This window comes from Choloepus didactylus (genome assembly GCF_015220235.1).
Source record: "Choloepus didactylus isolate mChoDid1 chromosome 25 unlocalized genomic scaffold, mChoDid1.pri SUPER_25_unloc1, whole genome shotgun sequence".
NCBI classification, from domain to species: Eukaryota; Metazoa; Chordata; class Mammalia; order Pilosa; family Megalonychidae; genus Choloepus; species Choloepus didactylus.
Genome location: NW_023637606.1, coordinates 3337217 through 3359879, shown reverse-complemented (window position 1 = coordinate 3359879; position 22663 = coordinate 3337217). Strand labels below are relative to the sequence as shown.

The following is a 22663-nucleotide window of genomic DNA, read 5'->3' as shown; positions in this document are numbered from 1 at the left end:
GGTCCGAGACAAACCCAGGACACGCAGCCCCAGATAACCAGCCCCACGGCCCGGCCCGTGTCTGACTTTTATTAGGAGGCAAAGTGGGGGTCCCAGGGCCTGCACCCCATCAGTGCCTCCCCTCCCACCAGCTGTTAAGGCTCCAAGCAGCAAGTGAGTGAGGGAGAGGAGGGGTGGCGGCCCCCGAAACAACCCGGATGGGTGGTCAGGTGGCCTAGGTGAGGCTGGTGTTGGAGCTGCTGGTGGCACTGCCACGTTTCTGGAGACAGTACACGGAGCTGGGCACCTGCAGGCCCGTCGTCACGTGGAAGCTGCCACACCACACCTGGGGGAGCGGGAAAGCAGGGAGGCAGGCTCGGACGGGGGATCCCCGGCAGCCCCCAGCGCCACCCCCTCCCCCTCCCTCACCGTGAAAGCAGGCAGCAGTGGCTGCGTGAACTTGGCCTTGAAGGTGTGCAGCAGCTGCTTGGTGCGGGCATTGTAGAAGGACAGGAGGCCTGGAGCGGCGGGCAGGGCGACAGGGGGACCCGGTCAGAAGTGGGCAGGGGACGCGAGGCAGGGGGGCTGGGGCAGGCAGAGGCGGGCGGAGACGGCGGCTGGGGGCCCGGGGTCACCTTGGTGGAAGTCGCAGTGCACGCCCAGGCAGTCGGGCACGGGGGCGTCCAGCGCCTTGACCTTGTTGGCGTGCTTGGCCGTGAAGCTGACCTGCAGCCAGTTGTTGACGTGCAGGCACCAGGACGCGCCCGTCTTGCCCAGCTGCTCGAAGCGGCCCAGGCTGCGGTAGGCAACTCCCACGCCGAAGGCCTTGCTGTCCGGCTCGTAGCGCACCTCCCAGTAATGCTGCCCGCCGTCGATCAGCGTGTCCCCTGCGGGCAGTGAGGGGTGGGTAGATCGGTGCTGACTGCTACTATTCCCTCCAGAAGCTCCTCGGGCTCCAGCTAGTCCTTCCGGCTACTTCCCAGGCCTCATCAGCCCCCTTCTTGATCTACTCACTGAGGCCCAGCTGACTCCACAAGCTTCAGTCACTCCTGTCAGATTCTCCAGCAGCCCAAGCTACTCCTTCCAGAGACTTCCAGACTTTAGGAAACTTCTGGTTCCTCCTCATATTGAGATACTCCTCAAATCATCCCAGGGACCGGAGAATCCCCAAATCTCTGATCCTGACTGACAGAATCTTAGTATTCCCACAAGCCTCCGGTCCTACTCGAGTCCAGCTACTCCCCCAAACCCAGTGCCTCCTCCCAGTTGCTCCCTGAATCCAGATTCAGCCCAGATGCCAACTCCGGTGGGAGCCAGATACTCCCATGCCTCAGCTGCCTCGGTTTCCCCAGCTGTTCCCCAAGCCAATTACTCTCCAGTCCTCAGCTCTTCCTGGGGTCCAGCTACTCCTCAGGACTCAGTTACTCTCTCCAACTACCCTCTGAATTCTGATGAAGATGAACTCATCAGGAACATCAGGCTTTAGCTCCACTCGGAATCCAGAGGCTCTCCAGGTCTCAGCTAATCCCTGGGGCCACCTTCTCCCAAGACCCCGGATCCAGATTCTTGCCACCTCAGCTACTTCCCCCAATCCAGCTACTCCTGAGCTTCAGCTGCTCCTCACACTCGAGCCCCACCCAAACCACAGCTCATGTCCATATAATCCCCGCTTCTCCCAGATACAAGATAATCCCCACCCCATATGTTTCTTTTCCAGGCCCTGCTCCTCCCCAGATCCCAGCTACCCCACAGACCCCTAGGAAATTCCCCCAAGCTCCCACCCAACCACTCCCCAGCCCACAGCCTCTTTCCTTATCTCCAGAGGCTGTGACTTCCCCCAATAATTCTCATCCCCAAATCTTCTCCACCCAGCACCAGAACAAACACCTGCTATCGGGACCTTGCTTGATGGCTGCCTTGGTTTCCCCAGTATAAGGAATTCTTCCCAATCCCCAACCCATAAAGGCCCTGCCCAGAACTCCCCTCTCCCCTGCCCCCTTCCCATTCCTTACCCAGCACTGTGTAGGACTCAGCTGTGAAGCGGTCCCGTCCCCCACGACCAGAGGGCATCCTCTTGGGAGATGGAGTACCTCTGTGGATGGCAGGAAGGGGGAAGACGCAGGTCAGCTCTCGCCTCCCCCACCAGAGGGCTTTTCTGATCCACCCCAGCCATAGTGGACTTCTGGTCAGTCTCTGCAGGCCTTTGGCTCTTTCTATACACTGGGCCCTGCATGTCAGAACATGCCCGTGCCTTTCCCCAACTGGAAAACTCCTATTCAACCCTCAAAACCCAGTTCAAAATCTCCACTCCCCTCCTTCGCTCCCCTGGCTCCCTGGGTCCCTCCCTCCACCCCAGCCCTGACCCCACGTGGCTGAGTGCGTCCAAATCCAGCTTGAACCAGACTCAGGGAGGGCAGGGTACAGGCTACCTGGCCGGGGAGTTGACGGGAGACGCCGTCCGCCCCTTGCCGTCTTTCTCACGCGCCTTGATATCCTGCACCTTCCCGCCCATGGCGTCCCACTCCACGGAGAGGTCATCCACCCGCAGGTTCTGGTGGGATGTGGACGCATCCAGGCGGAACATGAACGCTGGGGTCGGGCAGACGCGGGAGTCACAGAGATGGGGAAACCCGGAGAGACACAGAGAGACAGAGAGAGGAAGACAGTAACCAAGACAGACCAAGACAGGGACAGACAGACAGACAAAGGCTCAGAGAGAGAGAGAGAGAGACAGATACAGGGCTGGACAGGCAGAAGGAGACAAAGAGAGACGAGGGAGGGGAACACGCAGCCAGAAGAGCAAAGCGAAGGCCAGATCTGGAGGCGTTTTCAAACCACTGTGCTATCCTGTGCTTCCACTGAGCACTGACCCCAGGGAAGGGGTGGGCGACAGCATGAGGGAGTTAGGCTAGACTGCAGAAGGATTTCCTCGTAGGGCCACCAGTGGAGTCACTGTGGACGGCTGTAGAATCTGTCTTCACAACTGATATCCCAACCCATCCCCAAATCTATAAATGACTTTTTTTTTTTTTTGAAGTATCTGTGTGTCTGTGTGTGTCTGTGTAATGGGATCAACCTTAAAAGCAAAGGACAAAAGCAGAGTTGTACCAAACACTCAGGCTACGCAAACAGCCATTGACTGAGCTCTGAGCTTCCCGGCGGCCAAGGCAACAAGGGCCAGAGGGCCTCGATTAGAGGATCAGAGGTTTCTCATCTCGCACAGGGCCCCAGGAAGGAGGGCTGGGGAATCAGGGGTGGGGCAGGGGTGGGAGCCAGTCACCTGGTGTCTCCAAGGTCACCGGCTCGGAGAACTCGCCGGCAACTGCCTTGTTACAGGCCTTCACGCGGAAGTTCATGTATTTCATGTCAAACTTCAGACCTAGGAGGCAAAAAGGAGAAGTCAACATCGTCCACACTGAGGAACAGTTTAGAGCCCTTCTGTCTCTTGGTAATCCCAGAGCCCTCCATTCTAAGGAACACCTTGCAGACCACATCTTAACCCTGAGATACCATCCATGCCCTCTTCCCCCTGCTGGGTGATTGATTACTTGGCTCCGCCCCTCCACCCCGGTTGGCCAATAGGGATGCTTTATGTCCAAGTCACAGGGGTTGGTTCAGGGCTAGACACATGACCTAAGCTGGCCAATCAGAATCTGCCCTGGGACATTGGCTGGAATCATGGAGAGCAGTTTCTCTGGGCTGGCTGGCTAGGAGGAAGACATAACTTGGAGCTCCTTGCATGCAACTTTGCCAATACATAAGGCTGGTTACTCCATATTTTCCCGATTACTCGAATATAACACACCCTCCCTTTCTGTCCTTTATTCTATTCTATTCTACTCTAGTCTATTCTAGAAACACTTCCCCTTCTCCACTCCCCCATCCTCTTTTTTCAGTCCTGTCTTGCTTCACTTCCTGATTTACCACTCTCTCCCTCCTAGAACATTCTTTCCTCGGCGACCCTGACACCACCCCTTCTTGGCTGCCCTCCTCCTTCTTCTGCAACCCTTAAATGTTGGGATAGCTCTGTCTAGAACCCCCCACTCATATCACTCCACTTTCTATCCCCTTCTTGCCTTTCAGTTGTCATCCATCCACCCATGGCACCCCCAGCCTGGCCTCTGGCCCGGAACCCCATATCCAGCCACCTCCTGAACATCCCCTCACACGCCCAATGCCCACTCCTGAAGCAGTGCAAATAGCACTTGGCACCGGCTGCTCTACAACCTTCCATAGCTCCCCCTGCCTTCAGGATAGCATCCCTCTCACCTCTCCCCACAGAGGAAAACTTAACTAGTTGCAGTTTCCAGACACCAAGACTTGGTGCTCTGTCCTCTGAGCCTTTGCAGAGGCTGTTCCCTCCACTTGGATGGCTGTCCTCCACTCCTCTCTTTCATGCCTTGGCGTAACTGCCACCTCCACCAGGTACCTGCCCAGATTGTCTCACCCTTCTCCTCTGGGTCCCCTCCTCTGAGAGTTCAGTGCTGTGCTCAGCAGCACCCCCATCCTGCGACTGAGAAACACTGGAACCCATAAGACTTTCAGTCTGGACCCACTAGGAGCCTCAGTTTCTTCCTCTACAAACTAATGATCAGGTGCCCCACACTGAACAGGATTCACATGAGGCTGATATACATGCAAGAGCAGAAGCCATGAACACTTAATCCAAACCCTCCCAAGCAACCAATGTGACAGCAGATGGATTAAAAATAATCACGCAGGCAAGCTTCATTCCTCAGTTTGCTCACTGCTCACTTTTGACTGATTCTACTTCCTGCCCTGGAGATTCACTCACGAGGAATTTTTCAAAGGCAGGAGGTGTTGGCATAAGCAGGTAGCACGAGGGAGCCTTGTGGCAGCGGTTATATAAATGTACACAGGTGATAAAACAAAATCGACTTATACACGAAGACTCGAATGAGTGCATGGAAAACTGGCAAGATCTAAATAACCTCTGAGTCACCAGTGTACGAAGGTCAATTTCCTGGTTTTGATACTCTACTAAAATTACATAAAATGCCACCATCGTGGGGGGGAGGGGCCCTTCCTGTGACTCTAGAATCATATCAAAATAGAGTCACAGCAAAACAAAATAAAAACAAAGGCGAGCGAGGTTTGTGGAATCCTGCAAAGAATTAAAAATGGGGTGTGTTTATTTTGATTCCCACACAAAAGATAAACCAACAGCTTCCCAGGACCTCTTACGGGCTGGGGACTTTTCTTTCCTGCAATTAGCATGCTCATTATTAACCATGTATGCTAATTACAGATAACGAGCAAGCTGATTACAGCCCAAGCGCCTGCTGGTGAATGGTGATAGTTATCTTGTCATCAAGTCTCTCTCCGCCCCTCAGGGTTTCCCCAGGGTTCAGGATGGCTTTCTAAAGACATGGGGGATCCCCAATTTTTCACTCCTTTGAACCGCCTCCCAACAGCTGGGTGGCTTCCCCCGGCTCCGTGATGTCTTACAAGTGCCAAGGAAATCCCCCAATTACGTAGAGGGTACCCCTCAAAACACCAGCTCCCCAGGACTGTGATTCTCCTCTGCTTTATTCACCGTACACCGAAGGCGCTCAATAAATCACAATGGATGGATGGACGGATGTATGGATGTTGGAGAGTAGAGATAATAGAAGGATGGGGGCTGGCGTCATTGCCCGTGCCTCAGTTTCCCCATCTGTAAAACGGGGATGATAAACCTGGCCATTGCATGCGGGTCAAACGCTCGGCACACAGTGAGCACTCAATAAACGGGGCAGGAGCTGTCATCGACAATCGTTTTCATGATTATCACTTTCGGCTGCTCCTGGCCAGCCCGGCCAGCCCGGCCAGGCTGCCCCGCACCCCCCGAGCGCTCTGGGGGTGGGCTAAGGAGGAAGGGGAGTGGGGGAGCCCTCACCGCTCAGCGTGTGCTCCGTCTGCCGGATGCCCTCGAGCACCATCCAGGGCTGGTCCTCCTTGAGGCGCGGCGGCCCCTCGAAGTTGGTCCGCCGGTACTCCAGCACGTAGTGGTCGATCTTGCTGTCCTCGTCCGGCATGCGCCACACCAGCGTCACGCAGTTGTCCGCCACCGTGGACTCGGCCAGGTCGATCACCGGGGCGCCGGGCACTGCCCGGGACAGAGGCGGCGGGGTCAGAGTCCTGGGCCGCGGGGGCGGGGTCTTCCTGGAGGTCGGCCCACGTGATAGGACGCGGGGGCGGAGCTTCCTCGGCTCCCTAGGGGCTGGGGGCGGGGCCTCCCCTGGATTCTGGGGCCCGGGGGCGGGGCCTCCTGGGGTTCCACCAAAGGGAGGGGGTAGGACGGAACTTCCTCAGAAGCCTGGGGGCGGAGCCTCGTCAGGGTTCTGGGGCCTGTCAGGGTTCTGGAGCCTGGGGGCGGCGCTTCCTCAGGGAGATAGGGGCGGGGCCTCCTCTGGGTTCAGGGGCCAGGGGCGGGGCCTCCTCTGGGTTCAGGGGCCAGGGGCGGGGCCTCCTCAGGATTCTACCAAAGGGTGGGGAGATGGAGCTTCCTCAGGGACCTGGGGGCGGGGCCTCCTCTGGGTTCTGGAGCCTGTGGGAGGGGCCTCCTCTGGGTTCCACCAAAGGGTGGGAACAGGGCGGGGCTTCCTCAGGAGCCTGGGGGCGGGGCCTCCTCAGTGGGCTGGAGGCGGGGCCTCCTCTGGGTTCTGGGGCCTGGAGGCGGGGCCTCCTCAGGCTTCCACCAAATGGTGAAGGACGAGGCGGAGCTTTCTCAGGGTCCTACCCACAAGGGCTGGGCCTTCTCAGGTTTCTACCATTTGGGAGCTGAACTTTTCCAGAATTCTCTACCAACTGGGACATGACCTTCTCGGGGTTCTATTTCTAGGGAGGCATGGCCGCCTTGGGCTCCCTCCTTGGGGCGTGGCCTTATCAAGGACCCCGTGCCCAGGGGCGGGGCGTCTGTAAGACTCCACCCTGGGGTGCAGGGCCTTCTCAGGGTGCAAACACTCCCCGCCACGTCTCGGGGCCTCCCAGATTCCCGGGCCGTTTCCCCAGCATCCTGGCCCTCCAGCGAGCGCCCCTCTCACCAGGCAGGAACTTGAGGGCCTGTAGCATCCGCCGCTCCTGGGCAAAGTCCACCATGAGGTGACTCATGTTGTCGCTGACCTTGGCTTTCAAGGACAGCCGGAAGGCAGGGGCCATGGTCACACTGCAGGGAAGGAGGCGCAGGGAGCCTGCTGGCAGCAGCTCAGGGGGGCCCTGGGTGGGGTCCTCTCGGGTGAGTGGTGGGGGCCCCTCCCCCTTGGTCCTGTCCCATTCTCTGGGCCCAGGGACCGTCACCTGGGTGTCCCCACCTTCACACAGGAGCAGGGCACTGGGGTGGGGCCAGACCCCCACCTCTTACCTATCTTTGATTTGCTTGGCAGCCTAGAGAGGGGGACAGAATAAAATTCAAAGACTTGTCTTGACTGAATCAGAGAGAGCCACTATACAGCCAGGAAGACTGAGGCCTGCCACGCAGCCATTTCCCACAGTCCTCTGGCACTGGGGCAGAAGCCCTGATGTTTCCTGCTCAGAGCCCCGAAGGGGTAAGAAGCGCCAAAACTAGCTCCCAACCCCACCCCACCCCAACCTTGCTGCCCAGTGACCCATCCATAGGGTTCCCAGATGTAGCGAATAAAAATCTAGGACACCTGGTCAAATTTAAAGTTCAGATACACAGCAAATAAATTTTTAGTATAAGTATCTCCCATGAATATTTGGGACATACTTACACTAAACACTGTGTGGGATATACTCATACTACAAATTATTTGCTGTTAAATTTTAATTTCAAATAAACACACACTTTTTTGGCAGAAGGACAGTCTGTGCAATATTTGGGACATACTTATACTAAAGACTGCATGGGATATACTTATACTGAAAAAATTACTAGTGGTTTATCTGAAGTTCAGTAACTTCAGAGGTGCCCACCTGAGGAAAATCCTCGCAGTCAGCGACCTGCAGGGTCTGGTTGGCCGTTTCCAGAAGCTCCTCGGAGCTCTCCAGGGCCCGCGTGCAGGCAGCCAGCTGGTTCTGTGGGAGGCAAGGCCCCCGTCGATAACACGGCAGGCTCCGAAGAAGGGGACACTTCACCCCACTGCATCAAGCCCTCCCAGGGCTCCCCACTGCTTTTGGGACACAGGGCACCGTGCCCTTTAATCAGGGATGATGTTCAAAAGATTCAACAACCTGATGGCCCAGGACACCAGCTATTTGGAGGGGACAGGGAGGTCAAGAGGCAGTGTTGGGTATTAACCCTGAGTTGCTGAGTTGTGACAAGTTCCAGGCGTCTCAGGAGAGGGAAAAGTGCAAGCAGCAGGGGCCACTCAGGAGGCTTGAGGACCCAGCTCTTTAAAACTAAAAAGGCAAAATACTCAAAGCAACCAGGGGTGGTGCAGAGACATGTATAAGCCCACGTGGCCTGTCCCTGGGACCTCTTCACATCGTCTCCTCCCTCCCTCCAGCCACGCTGGGCTCCTCTCTGGTCCTCGAGCTCCAGGTGGGAGAGGGAGGTTGGAGCCCCGAGCGCCCAACTAAGTTGGGTGGGTCCTGGCAGTGTGTCACCATCACTGGGTGATCCCTGTCTTAAAAATTCACATGGCCAAGGCCTTTCTTCAGCCCAGGGGAATGGAAATCTGGAACTTTAGGAAGCTGCCCTAGAGATTTTATTGCAACTCGAGTGACCCCAGCTTGGCATCTGGAAGCCCATGGGAGCTATGGAAGGTGTTAGAGCAGGGGAGGTCTCATCAGCTCTGAGTGATCAATAAGAAGGACTGAGAAGGTGGGCGTGTGGTATAAGAAGAACAAGAGGGAAGACTGAGCGACAGAAGTGGGGCCATGGATGGGCCATGGCCAAGAAAGGGGGGCAAGAAAAGAGGAAGGGAAGCCAACACTGGAGTCTCTCTCTGGCTTTGGACCCTGGAGAGACTCAGGGGCGTCTCTGAGATGGGATGTCAGTGCAGGAGCAGATTTGGAGGAAGATGTTGAGTCTTGGCTGGTGGGAGATGACACTTGGGTGAGGGTCTGGGACACCCCCCCCCCCACTATCCCCTACCTGCAGCTCGTAGGTGCGGCTGGCACGATCCTGCTTTATCTTCATGAGCATGCCCTCCTTCAGCTCCTCTAGGAGGGAGAAGAGGGACTGGAATTCAGCCTCCAGGTCCTCCTGCACTTTGGTGGAATTAGCCTGGGAGAAAAGGACAGCAGGTGATTGGCCGGAGTGCGGGAACAGGTGGGAGAGGGACGCCAAACCCAGGGTCCCCGGAGCCGTTCAGCAAAAGCCGGTCAGGCCAGAGGGCTGCCCGCTCCCTCCCTCCCACCCAAATCTTCCCCCCACCTGCCTCCTGGAGTCCGGGGGGTTAGCTGGGGTGCCCTCCTCACCTCCACATTCAGCAGCATCTGCTTGAGAGAGTAGATGAAACTCTGAATCTCTTCATTTTTCACAGCCAGAGTCGTGATGATTTTCCGCAGCGCTTCCTGCCCCAGATGAAACGCGCGTAGACAAACACACACACACACACACACAAGTCCATGAGCCCTGAGCACCTCCGCCCGGCCTGGGTCCCCCACCCAGGGCTCCCCGTTCTGTGCCAGTGAGCTTGGGCACCACCCTTGAGAGGCTCTTGCTCTATGTTACCTCACCTAGCAGATGGGCACTCTGGGGCATCCCCAGTTTAAAGAGGGGGAAACTGAGGCTCAGAGAGAAGTCTCTGGAAGGGGCAGACCCAGGCCGGAGCCTCAACCAGACGGTGCAACTATCCTGGAGGTGAGGCCCGATCTGGGGTGTAAGGAGCTAGCTTGGAAAAAGAAAACCCCAGAGGCAAAGGATGGCTTCAGAAAAATGGTCTAGCCTGGAGAAAGGGGCCACGTGTGGAAGGAGAGAGGGAGATGGGATAGCCTGGGATAAAGAGGATCCCTGAAAATGGGCCTACCTAGGGAAAGGGGGCCACCTGGAAAAGAAGAAAGGGGGTGACCCGGAGAAAGGGGAATCCTGAAGAAAGGGCACCCCAGGGCCAGTGCCCAGGTGAGAGGGGGTAGCCTGGGGCAAAAGGATGGGGGGAGCTTCTGGGGGGAGAGTGTGGGCGAGTCCTGCTCAGGCCTGGGGCTCTAACCCGGGCGTCTGCCTGGGACAGGTGGGGTCCCCGGGGCGGCGCTGGGGGCGGGGCGGGGGCCGGAGCACCTGGTCGGAGACCCGGATGGAAGGCGTGGGGGGATGGGGTCGGGGCTGGGACCAGGACGCGGGTGGAGGGTGGGGCGCATGGAGGGGCCGGGATCCAGGCCACGGTGAGAGGTGTGGGGGGGTGGTCTTGGGAGGGGGGGTGCGTCCCGGAGGGGGGAGGGGGTCGGTCTGGGTGGGGTCGCGGCGGGGGCGGGGCCTCGGGGGGGGATCGCTCTGCGGCATCACCTGCCCCCCCCTTTCCCACCCCCGACTCGCCCCTCCCTGGGTCCTACCCTCTGGTCTTCCATGGCCGCAGCCCAGGACGCCCCCGGCCCGGCCCGGCCCGCGGGCCCCCGCTCGCGCTTCTCCTCCCCAAGCTCCCTTTGCCGCGGCCGAGAGCCAATGGCCCGCCGAGCTCTCCGTGCCGCCGCCGCCGCTGCCGCCGCGCCCCCGGTCAGCGCTCCATCACTGGCCGCAATGCGCAGGCGCGCCGCCCGCGGCAGCCTGGGAAATGTAGTTCCGCGCCGGGGGTCGCCGAGAGCGGGGAATCTCGGAGCCTGGGGCTCCCCAGGAACATTGGGAGTGATGTCTGGTATGGGGAGAGCGCCGTGATGGAAGCAGCATGCCTGGGTTTGACCCCTCGGCCCTGCTGTGTGACCTCAGGACCATCCTCTACCCTCCTGGTGCCTCCATTTGCCCAGTTGTTGGGCACAAACTAGCACTCTAAGCCCCCCAAGATCCGGCCCCTGACTGCTTGCACGCCTCGCATTTATTGAAGAGCCGAGGCTTTGGCACAAGCAGGTCTTCATCCCCGGTGGCCTCCTTCCCTGTCCCATTTCACAGCTGAACTCCTACACATCCCACAAAGCCCCAGGCTCTAGCATCTCCTCCTCCAGAGGAGGAGAAGTTTAGGAATATCTATGTCCTCTTCTGTCTCCCCCATCAGACTGGCAGGGCGTGGGGCTGAATCTATCCAGAGTCTTGAGCGAGTGGAAGCGGGTACTGGGAGCTTCTCGAAGGCGGAAGAAGGGGGCAATGAGTGGGCAGGGAGAGGCTGGGAAGCCGCGTAAGTGTGGCTGGGGCCGGACAGTTAGAGCGCCACCGCAGGGGCCTCCCTGAGGCTAACGGAAGCAATTCTCTGAAGGCTGCAGAATTTCTGGGTTCTGGGTGACAAAGCAGGTCACCCTGTGGTTTGAGGGTGACACACTGAGACCTACGGGCTTGCCCCTCCCCCACGGCTGGGCCGTCAGGGGTGCAGGTTCCTTGAGTGGCTGGGAAGAACCCTACAGCCTAAACTTGTCCCCAGTCCAGGGGAACCCCTTAAACCTGACATGGGACTTCCTCTGAACCCCGAAAGGAGACATTTTGGGGGCAAAAACATAAAGCCTGGGTTTCTGCCACCAACTCTCTGTCTCCTGCCCCACTCCCCTACCCCCACCCGGGTCCCACATCTCCTACCCTTTTAACGTGTTCCCCCAGCCCAAGTGTCTTTGTGCAGAACCTTCCAGAAAGGATTCCAATCACTGGGACACAGCCTCCCACCCCGCCCTCCCACATGTTGGCTTCCAGGCAAAAACCGCATTGGGGAAACTGAGGCACAAGGTGACAGGAAGTGGATCCCCAAGAAGCCTCAGCCCCCGGACGTCTGTCGCCTGGCCTGGGTGTCACATTTGCCTCTGCAGCGGGTGGGGTGGGTGGAGATTGTGGCCGGAAGTCTGTCGAATGGGAGGGCAGGGAAGGGGGGTGTGGGCTCCAGTGTCTGGGAGACGGGAGCCTGATGGTGCCAGGATGGGGTCCCCGGGCATGGCGCTGGTCCTTCTGGTGCACTTCTGGGGTGAGTTTCTGGACCTCCTTCTTCTCTGCACCCCATTCCTTGTTTTCCGCCACGCCTGCTGCCTTCTCCTGCTCAGAGCCTCTCTGAACTCAGTCTCCCAGCTCTGCCCTACAGTTTGCCTCCCTCTGATACCTGGAGCTTTACGTGGGTGGAAGGATTTCTAGAAGGTTCCCCAGAGGGGGCTCCTGGGAGGAAATTCAAACCATCACCTTCATCCCAGACTTGGGTGTCCTGTTCCCCCCGACCTCTCTGACTTCCCCCTTCTCCCTTGCTCCAGCCTTGCTGCCTTTGCTTTCCTTTTTCCCAACACACCAGGCTGGGGTGAGACCCCAGGACATTTGCACAGGCCGTTGCCGCTGCCTGGATGGAATCTGCTTCCCCCAGATCTCATCCGTTTGGCCTCAGCTGAAAACTCATCTCAAATGCCAGGGACTTTGATGCAGGACACCTCTGGGGGGGGGGTCTAAAAGGCTCCCCGGACTTATCACAGCCCAAAGCGGACTTTCTCGATCTATTCAGAAGCCAGCCTCTTCTCTCCCCAGTCTGACCCCCATCAGCTGTCATCTAGGCCAGTGCAGTCAGCTCCAACTTGGTCCCCGGCTCCTGTCCCCAATCCCCCCACCCCACCCACACCCCGCCCCAGAGTCTGCTCTCCCCACGGGGCGGGAAAGGTGATCTTTTAAAACTGAAATATGATCATTTTTCTCTCCTGTTTACTTGGTTTCCTGGTACACTGAGATTAAATTGCCATCTGTCCCCTGTGGTCCCCTCCCTGCCCTCCCCTCCTGCTCTCCGCCTCGCTCCCTCCGCTCCAGCCCCACGGGCCTCCTCGCTGCTCCTCCAACACACCAGGCCCAGGCCTGCCTCAGGGCCTTTGCACTGGCCGTTCCCTTTTCCCCCAGATGCCCACATGGCGGGTTCCTCCAGGCTCTTTAGATCCCTGTTCAAACCCTGCACCCTCAATTCGTGGATCCCCACCCCCTCACGCCATTGCTGTCCTCTGTCCCCACTCCCTGTTCTTTCCTTCCATCACAATTCTCATTTCCTGACTTCCCGACTGTCAGCTTCTCTAGGGCAGGGGTTTTTGTCTTGGTCACCGAGCCCCTCCCTAGACATCCCAGGATCAGAGCTAACGATACCCATTTCACAGATGAGGCCCCCGACCTTCCCAAGGTCACACAGCCCAAAAGGTTTCCAACCCTTACAGCCTCACCCTTGCAGTTTTATCAAGGAGGGGAGTCAAACACACACATGCAAACACACCTGGACACTCAAACACACACAAATACACTTATACACACGCTCACCCCCAGGTATGCACACCTGCACACACGTGCAAACACACTTAGTTTCCCGGGCTGCTTAAGCAAATACCATGCAGTGGTTTGGCTCAGAGAATGGGGATTTATTTGCTCACAGTTTTGAGGCTAAGGCAGGAGTCCAAATCAAGGGGTCATCAAGGCGATGTTTTCTTCCCGAAGACTGTAGCATTCTGGGGCTGGCTGACGGCCGTCCTTGGTCCTTGGCTTGTCACACGGTGGCCTCTGCTGGCCTCTCTCTTCTCTTCTGGGTTCCACTGATGTTCAGCTCTGGCTGCTCCCTATGGCTTTCTCTCGCTCTGTCTGAATTTCATTCTCTTATAAAGGACTCTGGTCCTGGTTGAGCTGGGCCACACCTTAACTGAAGTCACCTCATCAAAAGTCCTACTTACGATGGGTTCGCACCCACAGGAATGGGTTAGATTTAAGAGCATGTTTTTCTGGGGTACACACAGCTCCAAACCACTAAACACACACACAAACACACACATAAACACACACGCACACACACACACAGACGTGCACACACTGGCCGCGCCCGAGGATGTTCTCACCCCGACCTCCTCCTGCTCCCCAGCCCTGCGAGGAGCCAGAGGAGCCACGGGCCTGAGCACCAGACAGGAGCCCGCGTCCCTGCATGCTTTGCCAGGCAGCCAGGTGACTCTGTCCTGCCAGGTGACGCTGGCCCATGCCTGGGAGCGGCTCCGCGTCGGGTGGACCAAGGACTGTGCAGACTTGTGCCACCTGCTCGTCACCAATGGCAGCCTCCACCCGGAGCTGTGTGGGCCCCGGGGCCGGCTGTCCTGGCGGGGGCCTGGCAGCTTGGTCCTGCACCTGGAGCGGCTGCACCCCAATGACAGTGGTCACTATGTGTGCTGGGCGGCCGTGGAGATCCCCGAGCTGGAGGAGGCCCGGGGCAATGGGACGCTGCTCCTGGTGCAGGCAGGTAAGCATGATCAAGAACCAAAGACACACCAGAACATAGACTTCCAGACCGGGGCCGGGCAAGCTTGTTGTGGACAGGGCCACATGGCAAATATTTTCGGCTTTGGGGAAATTAGTTGTCTCTTGCTGCAGCTACTCTGCTGCTACAGTGTGAGAGCAGCCACAGAATTACGATGCTTTTTACTATTCGTAGTAGTCATTGAAAAATGTAAATAAATGGGCATGGCTGCGTGCCAATAAAACTTTATCGAAAAAAACAGGCGGAGGGCCAGATTGGGCCCGCGGACAGCAGTTTGTGACTCCTGTTCCAGAATATCACAATTCTACAGATTCTTTGGAACATAGAGGTCTGGAATTTTGTTAACACACAATTCCAGAATCTTGTATATTCTGCAAACAGAGACTTGTATGTAAACACCCAGTGAATTTTCACAAACCGAACACATTCATGCAACCACCACCCAGCTCGTCTGGTTTTGAACCTTAAAGGAAACCATAAAGTAGATTCTCTTTTGTTTTGTGCTGGCTTCATTTCTCAACATGATGTCTGGCAATTTTTCTGTGTTGCTGGTAGCAGTGGTTTATTGTTTTTCCTAATAGTGTAGAGCCTTGGGGGCACTTTCCAGTTTCTGGCTATTTATGATAAGGTGCCGTGAATATTCTAGGGTTTGTCTTTGTGGGAGCATCTGTACACGTTTCTGTGGTACATAGGACAATTCTAGAATCTTGAACTGCAAAATAGAATCTTAGAGTTCTAGAATCACAGGGAAGTAAAATTCTAGATGCTTAGAACTAAAGCGAGCATTTTTCGATGGAGGCGATATTGCTCCCAAAGGGACAAAAGGTTATCCTTGTGGGGCAAAACAAAACAAAACAACTTACTCTTTTATGTATAAAGTACGTAAACAGATATACAGATACACAGGCTATTCTAGTTTGCTAATGCTGCCGGAATGCAAAACACCAGAAATGGATCAGCTTTTATAAACAGGGTTTATTTGGTTACAAAGTTATAGTCTCAAGGCCATAAAGTGTCCAAGGTAATGCATCAACAATTGGGTACCTTCACTGGAGGATGGCCAATGGTGTCCGGAAAACCTCTGTTAGCTGGGAAGGCACGTGGCTGGCATCTGCTCCAAAGTTCTGGTTTCAAAATGCTTTCTCCCAGGATGTTCCTTTCTAGGCTGCAGTTCCTCAAAAATGTCACTCTTAGTTGCACTTGGGGTATTTGTCCTCTCTTAGCTTCTCTGGAGAAAGAGTCTGCTTTCAACAGCTGTCTTCAAACTGTCTCTCATCTGCAGCTACTCTCTCAGCTTCTGTGCATTCTTCAAAGTGTCCCTCTTGGCTGTAGCAAGCTCGCTCCTTCTGCCTGAGCTTATATGGTGCTCCAGTGAACTAATTCAGACCCACCCTGAATGGGTGAGGTCACACCTCCGTGGAAATACTCAAAGAATTACAATCTAATCAACACTGATACATCTGCCCACACAAGATTACATGAAATATAATAGCATTTGGGGGGACATAATACATTCAAATCAGCACACAGCCTATGTATGGTACTAAAATTTCCCCAGGAGAGCAATTAAGAAAAAAGAAATCCAAAACATCTTCAGGGGGTGGGGGCACACAATAATGAAAAAAAGGTTGGGAAACACCGAATGAAAGGAATGGACAGTTCTAGAACCTTCCAGTTGTAGTGCCCTGGACACTTTACACAGATTCTTAGAATTTTGCCGTCTCCAAGTATGTAAGGGCCAAGAATTCTAGAACCCTAGAAGCCAGATTGGAAGCTGTTGACTCAAAACCTCCTCATTTTAGAGATGGGAAAGCTGAGGCCCAGAGAGGGTCAGGATTTGTTCTTTGATATTCACAAGGCAGACGCAGGGCTTTGCGAGTCTGGCTGTCACATTGTCCCCACTCTACCATGACACCCCCACTCTGGGCCAGCGGGGAGCTGGAGACCCAACTAGACTCAGTGTTCCTGCTCTTTTAGTGGCTCCTGGCCACCTCAGGTGCCTGCCCGGCAACCAGCTGGCAGATCTGAGCACCCAGCCCTGCACCCAGCTCAAGGGATGCCCATTTTCCCCAGCTGGCAAGACCCCAGCCGCTGGTGGAGGCACGTGCCTGCCTCGTGCGTGGTGTGCTATGGCTGCCTTGTGCCCCCTTCCCTTTGAGTGGCGAGGGGGACAATTACCAATTAGCAGAGGCGGGGCAGCGGGGGCATCAGACTACACTGGCAGCTGCAAGGCAACGAGGGAACGGGCACCGGTCCAGCCCTACACAGCTTGTCCCTGCAAATGACAACCCCCCCCCCGCCACCAGCCTCTCAGAGCCCCAACGACAGCCCGCCAACCTCACAATCTGCAAGAGGAGGGGATTGGGGATGCTTGGCCTTATCTTTTTTTTTTTCCCAAATAACTTTTTCTTTATTAGAGAAGTTGTGAGTTTACAGAACAATCATGCATAAAATACAGGATTCCTATACACACACACACACACACACACACACACACACACCACCAATGCCTTGCATTGGTGTGGAACATTTGTTACACATTGATGACAGCATATTTTTATAACTGTACTATTAAAGTCCGTGATTTAACTTAGGGCTCACTGTATAGTGTAGTTCCGTGGATATTTTTTAATTTTTTTATTCTGTTACCATATATACACTCTAACATTCCCCTTTTAATCATATTCAGACATATATTTCAGTGCTGTTAATTGCATTCACAATGTCGTGCTACCATCTCCGTCATCCATTACCAAAACATTTCCATCATTCCAAATAAATAGGAGCCCTGTATATTTGAAGCCTTAACTTCCCATTCTCTATCCCAATCCTGTCCCCCGGAAACCTATTTTCCAGATTATGACTGCTAATTTGCTTATTCTAGTTGTTGCGAATCAGTAAGATCATAAAATACTTATCCTTTCATATCTGGTTTATTTCACTCAACTTGATGTCTTCAAGTTTCCTCCATGTTGTTGCATATATCGGGACTTCATTTTTTTATGGCTGCATAGTATTCCATTTGCTTAGATACTACATTTTATTTATCCATTCATTGTTTGATGGACACTTGGATTACTTCCATTTTTGGCAACTGTGAATAATGCTGCCATGAACATCTGTGAGCAAGTATCTGTTTGACAACCTTGTTTCAGTTCTTTCGAGTATATACCTAATAGTGGGATTGCTGGATCACATGGTTGTTCTATACTTAGTTTCTATACTTAGCTAAACTGTCTTCCACAGCAGCCGCACAGTACTGCATGCCAGCAGTAATCAATGAGTGCCTCTGTTTCTCCATGTCCTCTCCAATGCTTGTTGTTTTCTGGTATTTTTAATAGCAGCCATTCTAATGAGTGTGAAATGGTTTGTCATTGTGGTTTTGATTTGCTTTTCCCTTATGGCTAATGATGCTGAGCATCTTTTCATGTGGTTCTGGCCATTTGAATATCTTCTTTGGGGAGATGTTTGTTCAAGACTTTTGCACATTTTAAAATTGGGTGTAAATCTCCCTGGCAACGCGGGACATGACTCCCGGGGATGAATCTGGACCCAAAATTGTGGGACTGACAGCATCTTCCCAACCAAAAGGGGGAAGCAAAATGAAACAAAACAAAGTTTCAGTGGCTGAGAGATTCCAAATGGAGTCGAGAAGCCAGTCTGGTGGGCATTCTTATGCACTATATAGATAACCCTTTTTAAGTTTTAATGCATTGGAATAGCTAGAAATAAACACCCGAAACCATCAAACTCCAACCCAGTAGCCTTGACTCTTGAAGATGATTGTATAACAATGTAGCTTACAAGGGGTGACAGTGTGATTGTGAAAACCTTGTGGATCGCACTCCCTTTATCCAGTGTCTGGATGGATGAGTAGAAAAACGGGGACCAAAAACTGAATGAAAAATGGGAGGGGGGGTTGTTGATTTGGGTGTTCCTTTTTACTTTTATTTTTTATTCTTATTTTCACTTTTTCTGGTACAAGGACAATGTTCAAAAAATAGACTGGGGTGATGAACCCACAACTACACCATGGCACTGTGAATAATTTATTGTATACTTTGGATGACTGTATGGTATGGGAACATATCTCAACAAAATTGAATAAAAAAAAAAATCCATTGGCCATAAACGTGAGGGTTGATTTCTGAGCTCTCAATTCTATCCCATTGGTCAGTATGTTGCCCTAGTGCCAGTAGCATGCTGTTTTGATTCCTGTGGCTTTGTAAGAAGTTCTAAGATCAGGAAATGTGCGTCTTCCAACTTCATTCTTCATTTTCATGATGGATTTAGCTACCCTGGGGCCGTTACTCATCCATATAAATTTGATGATTGGCTTTTCCATTTCTTAAATTCCTCCAGACTTCTAATTTCACCTAAAAGATGCTTTATTTCACCATTTTTCTGCTCCAACATGGCAAGCAGCCGTTCCTGCAGTTCAAATTCAGACTGAGACCCTTTCATCTGTAGCAGCATGGCAATTTATAACTTCATTCTTTGCATCTCGTTCTCCATTACATGCATTTTGCTTCATTAGTGACTGATACTTGACTTTCATACTGATAAGCTGACATCCCTTCGATGTTCCACCTCTGCAAACAGAGTTGCCTTTACTATTGGGGTCCAAGGCTTGCTGGAGAGCTTGGTCTAACTGCACTTGAAGATTCTGATTTGCTACACGAGCTTTCTCTAAGGCATTATAGTAAGAAACTGTTTCCTTCTCTCGTTCTCCTTTTCTTCTTTAAGTCGGTCTACCTAGCACAGTAAATTAGTACTAAGTTCATTCACTTCTTCTTTGAGGGTGGACTTCATACTTGCCATTTCATTCAGCTCAATTTGAAGAGCCAGTATCTCTGAAGACATGGTTTCATGTACACATTCAGACATTATCTGCATTTCCTCTGATTTACAAGACAGGAGTTCCTTCTGATGCTCTACTTTGTGCTTCAGCTGCTTTGCACTAAGCCCAGCTTCATCTAATTCAGCTTTCAGTTTTTCTAACTTATTTTTTAGTTCATTTACTTCCTGCCCATGGGTTCTGCTCAGTTGTTCTAATTTCTCCAGGTGCATTTTTTGTTGTTGTTTAATAGCTTCACATTCAGAGATCAGACTTTCCAACATTCGACTCTTGAGCTCAACTTCTCTCTGAAGAGTCTATTTTTCGTAATAAATTTCATTACGACATTTGTCCAGTTGATTCTGCAATTCACTTTGGCTTTCAACTAGTTGTAAACCTTACTGCGCAGCTTTTAGTCGTTCTTCTTCAGCCTCCTTGAGCTTGCATCAAAGATCTGTGATTATATCTGCCTCCATGTTCTTTTCCTGGTTTTAGCCTACTCTCTCCTCATCCCTTTCCCCTGCAGCTGCAGCCGGTAGCTCGTGATGAGGGGTCAAGGCACTGAGATTCGCGACCATAGGTCCACTTTACCAAATACATGTGAGTTCAGTCACTCACTGGTAGCGGCTTGGCCTTATCTTAATCATGCAGATTATGGCTGGAGTTTATGTCCATCACACAGACCTGAGTTCTAGTTCCTGCACTGCCATTTGCTTGCTGTGTGATCTTGGGCAAGTGGCTTGACCTCTCTGGGCCTGTTTCCTCAGCTGACAAAAGACAGATACTAGTACCTTCCTCACCTGGTTGGGTGAATATAAAGTAATTATACTTAAAGAGCTAGTACATGGCCTGGGACACAGTAAGCACTCAATAAACTTAAGTGGCTATTATTATTATTAATGTAATGCTGATTTTTCAGCAAGACTCAAATATTTCGGTTGCTGTAGGCATTTTTTCTTTCCAGAATCAGATGATGTCCTGCCTGCTACTACCGCCTAACACAGGGAAGGGGGGAGGGCAGTGGTGAACAAAGCTTCTGTTCAAAACCAAGCCCTGCTGGTTGTGGCTCTCGGTGCGTGGCCCCAGGCAAGTGACCTAGGCTCTCTGGGCCTCAGTGTCTCTATCTGTAAAATGGGGCACAGAGTAGAGGCTAAACAAACGGTCACCATGAGGATGATGGAGCTCATGACAAGGATGGTGGAGTCCAGATGGGGATGGTGGAAGCTCACAGTGGGGATGGTGAAGCTCATTATGGGCTGATGGAGCTCATGGTGGGGATGATGGAGCCCATGATGGAGATGTTGGAGCCCATGATGGGGATGGTGGAGCCCATGATGGGGAGGGTGGAAGCTCACAATGGTGATGGTGAAGCTCATGATGGGGTTATGGAGCTCATGGTGGGGATGATGGAGCCCATGATGGGGATGGTGGAGCCCATGATGGGGAGGGTGGAAGCTCACAATGGTGATGTTGAAGCTCATGATGGGGTGATGGAGCTCATGGTGGGGATGATGGAGCCCATGATGGAGATGTTGGAGCCCATGATGGGGATGGTGGAGCCTGTGATGGGGGGTGGTAGAGCCTCATGATGGGGATCGCAGAGCCCATGATGGAGATGTTAGAGCCCATGATGGGGATGGTGGAGCCCATGATGGGGAGGGTGGAAGCTCACAGTGGTGATGGTGAAGCTCATGATGGGGTGATGGGGCTCATGGTGGGATGATGGAGCCCATGATGGGGAATGTTGGAGCCCAATGATGGGGGGTGGTAGAGCCTATGATGGGGATGATGGGGCTGGATGGGGATGGTGGAGCCCATGATGGGGAATGGTGGAGCCCATGATGGGGGATGGTGGAGCCCATGATGGGGGATGGTAGAGCCTATGATGGGGAATGTTGGAGCCCATGATGGGGAATGTTGGAGCCCATGATGGGGGATGGTAGACCCTATGATGGGGGATGGTGGAGCCCATGATGGGGGATGGTTGAAGCTCACAGTGGGGATGGTGAAGCTCATGATGGGGTGAGGGGCTCATGGCGGGGGTGATGGAGCCTATGATGAGGGTGATGGCGCTTATGATGACAAAAAATCAGTTGTCCTTTACAATAACCCAGCAAGTTGGAATGATTAGACCCACTTTTCAGAAGAGGAACCTGAGGCTAGGAGAGAACACCCGCCAGAAGTCACACAGCATGGCAGGGGCAGGGACCCTGTGGTCCCACGTGGGGCGTGGGGGAGGGAGGCTCCGACCCGGACGGGGGCAGGAGACTGGGCTCCAAGACGGGCACCCCCGCGACCGAGATTTCTTCTCTGCAGATGGACCCGGACTGAACCCGACTTCTAGCTTCCCAGGTGAGCCCCGCCGGCCGGCCCCTCCCCCAGCGCCGCCCCCACACCCTGTGCCCCCCTCAGACCGCCCACTCTGCTCCCCAGGACTCCTCCTCCCGCTGCTGGCGGCGGGGGCCGTGGCGGTGGCCGCTGTCGCGCTGGGCGCGTGGATCTGGGGTCGTCGCCAGCGCCGGCGCAGGGACGCAGGTAACTCAGGTTAACGCAGGTAACCGCTCAGGTCAAGGGGGCGCCCCGCGTGGCCGAGGCGGGAACTGCAGCCGCTTGGCTTGATGGATTCGAGCCCCTCAGGGCGGGGACGGGGGCGCAGGGCGGGGGAGGGGTGGGGGGGTAGATGCAGAAGCTGCCCCTACACCTCCCCCCCCAATCAGAGACAACGCCCCCCAAGGCTAGGCTGTCTTGAATGATTGCTCCCTCTTGGCTTGCTTCCTTTCCCCCAGGAAATCCTTTCTATGGCAATGTCCTACACCGACCCCGGGGACCCCCAAAGAAGACTGACGCCTGGCCCCGGGAAGGGAGGGTCTTGGACAACCCCCAAAAGGACAAGAAAAGCCAGAGTTTCTATTCCACCTCTTTCCCCCAGCCTCCCAGCCCCCGGCCGCAACTGCCCCCCAAAACTTGCCCAGGCCCCAGGCTTCACCACCCCACCTCTACAGTTGGGGTCCCTCCCCGCCCAGGACCCTCTGGGCAGCCAAGGCCGAGAGGGACACCTGAAGTGGGAAGGGGGGCCCGAGCCCCTCGGAGACCCCACGGGGACCCCACTGGTTACGTGGAGATATAGCTGCTTCCAAGGGGAGAGATTTCCCAGGGGAGCCCAGCAGACACTGTCCTGACTGCCCCCCACCCTCCGCCCCCATGCTCATTTCCCTGGCGCCGGGCCTCCCCAGAACCCCAGAATGCGCAATAAAATCTGGTGAAAAAAAGCAAGAAAAGCAGAGCCTGTGGTGACTGGGGGGCGCTAGAGAGAAATGAGGGGCTATCTGGGGGTCCCCAAGCACTCAGGGTTGGTTGGAGAGGTTGTCCTTGGTGAGAGGGCTCTGTGACAACTCACCGACACCCCTCCCTTGATAAATAGGGACAAGTTCAAGGCCAGGGAGGCTGGGCCCCTGTCCCTAAGCAGTACCCAGCAGTAGCAGTGTCTCCCCAAACAAGGGGGGAAGGGACCGGGGCTGGGGTGGGGGTACGGGAAGGAGGTAAGTCAGCCCCAGAATCTCTTGCCCGA

The 22663-nt window shown here is 54.4% G+C and overlaps 2 protein-coding genes across 3 annotated transcripts; one reads left to right on the top strand and one right to left on the bottom strand.

Annotated features, from left to right (window-relative positions):
• Positions 1-55: 55 nt before the first annotated feature.
• FSD1 (fibronectin type III and SPRY domain containing 1) lies at positions 56-10591 on the bottom strand. Of its 2 annotated transcripts, none has more exons than XM_037823978.1 (13): positions 10435-10591; positions 9364-9459; positions 9038-9169; positions 7915-8016; positions 7343-7365; positions 7026-7147; positions 5879-6088; positions 3260-3358; positions 2409-2568; positions 1992-2071; positions 615-866; positions 409-497; positions 56-325 (listed from the first exon to the last, which is right to left on the bottom strand). In XM_037823978.1, the coding sequence occupies exons 1-13, from the start codon at positions 10447-10449 to the stop codon at positions 215-217; spliced, it is 1491 nt and encodes a 496-aa protein (XP_037679906.1). In that variant the 5' UTR covers positions 10450-10591; the 3' UTR covers positions 56-214. The 2 variants fall into 2 exon arrangements, with proteins under 2 accessions (XP_037679906.1, XP_037679907.1); XM_037823979.1 differs by having other exon boundaries at positions 706-866.
• Positions 10448-22329, top strand: TMIGD2 (transmembrane and immunoglobulin domain containing 2). The gene is made up of 9 exons (XM_037823989.1): positions 10448-10733; positions 11088-11207; positions 11711-11854; positions 11898-11975; positions 13872-14240; positions 21240-21317; positions 21412-21447; positions 21529-21630; positions 21882-22329. Exons 1-9 carry the CDS (start codon positions 10448-10450, stop codon positions 22220-22222), a joined length of 1554 nt encoding a protein of 517 aa, XP_037679917.1. The 3' UTR covers positions 22223-22329.
• Positions 22330-22663: the final 334 nt, after the last annotated feature.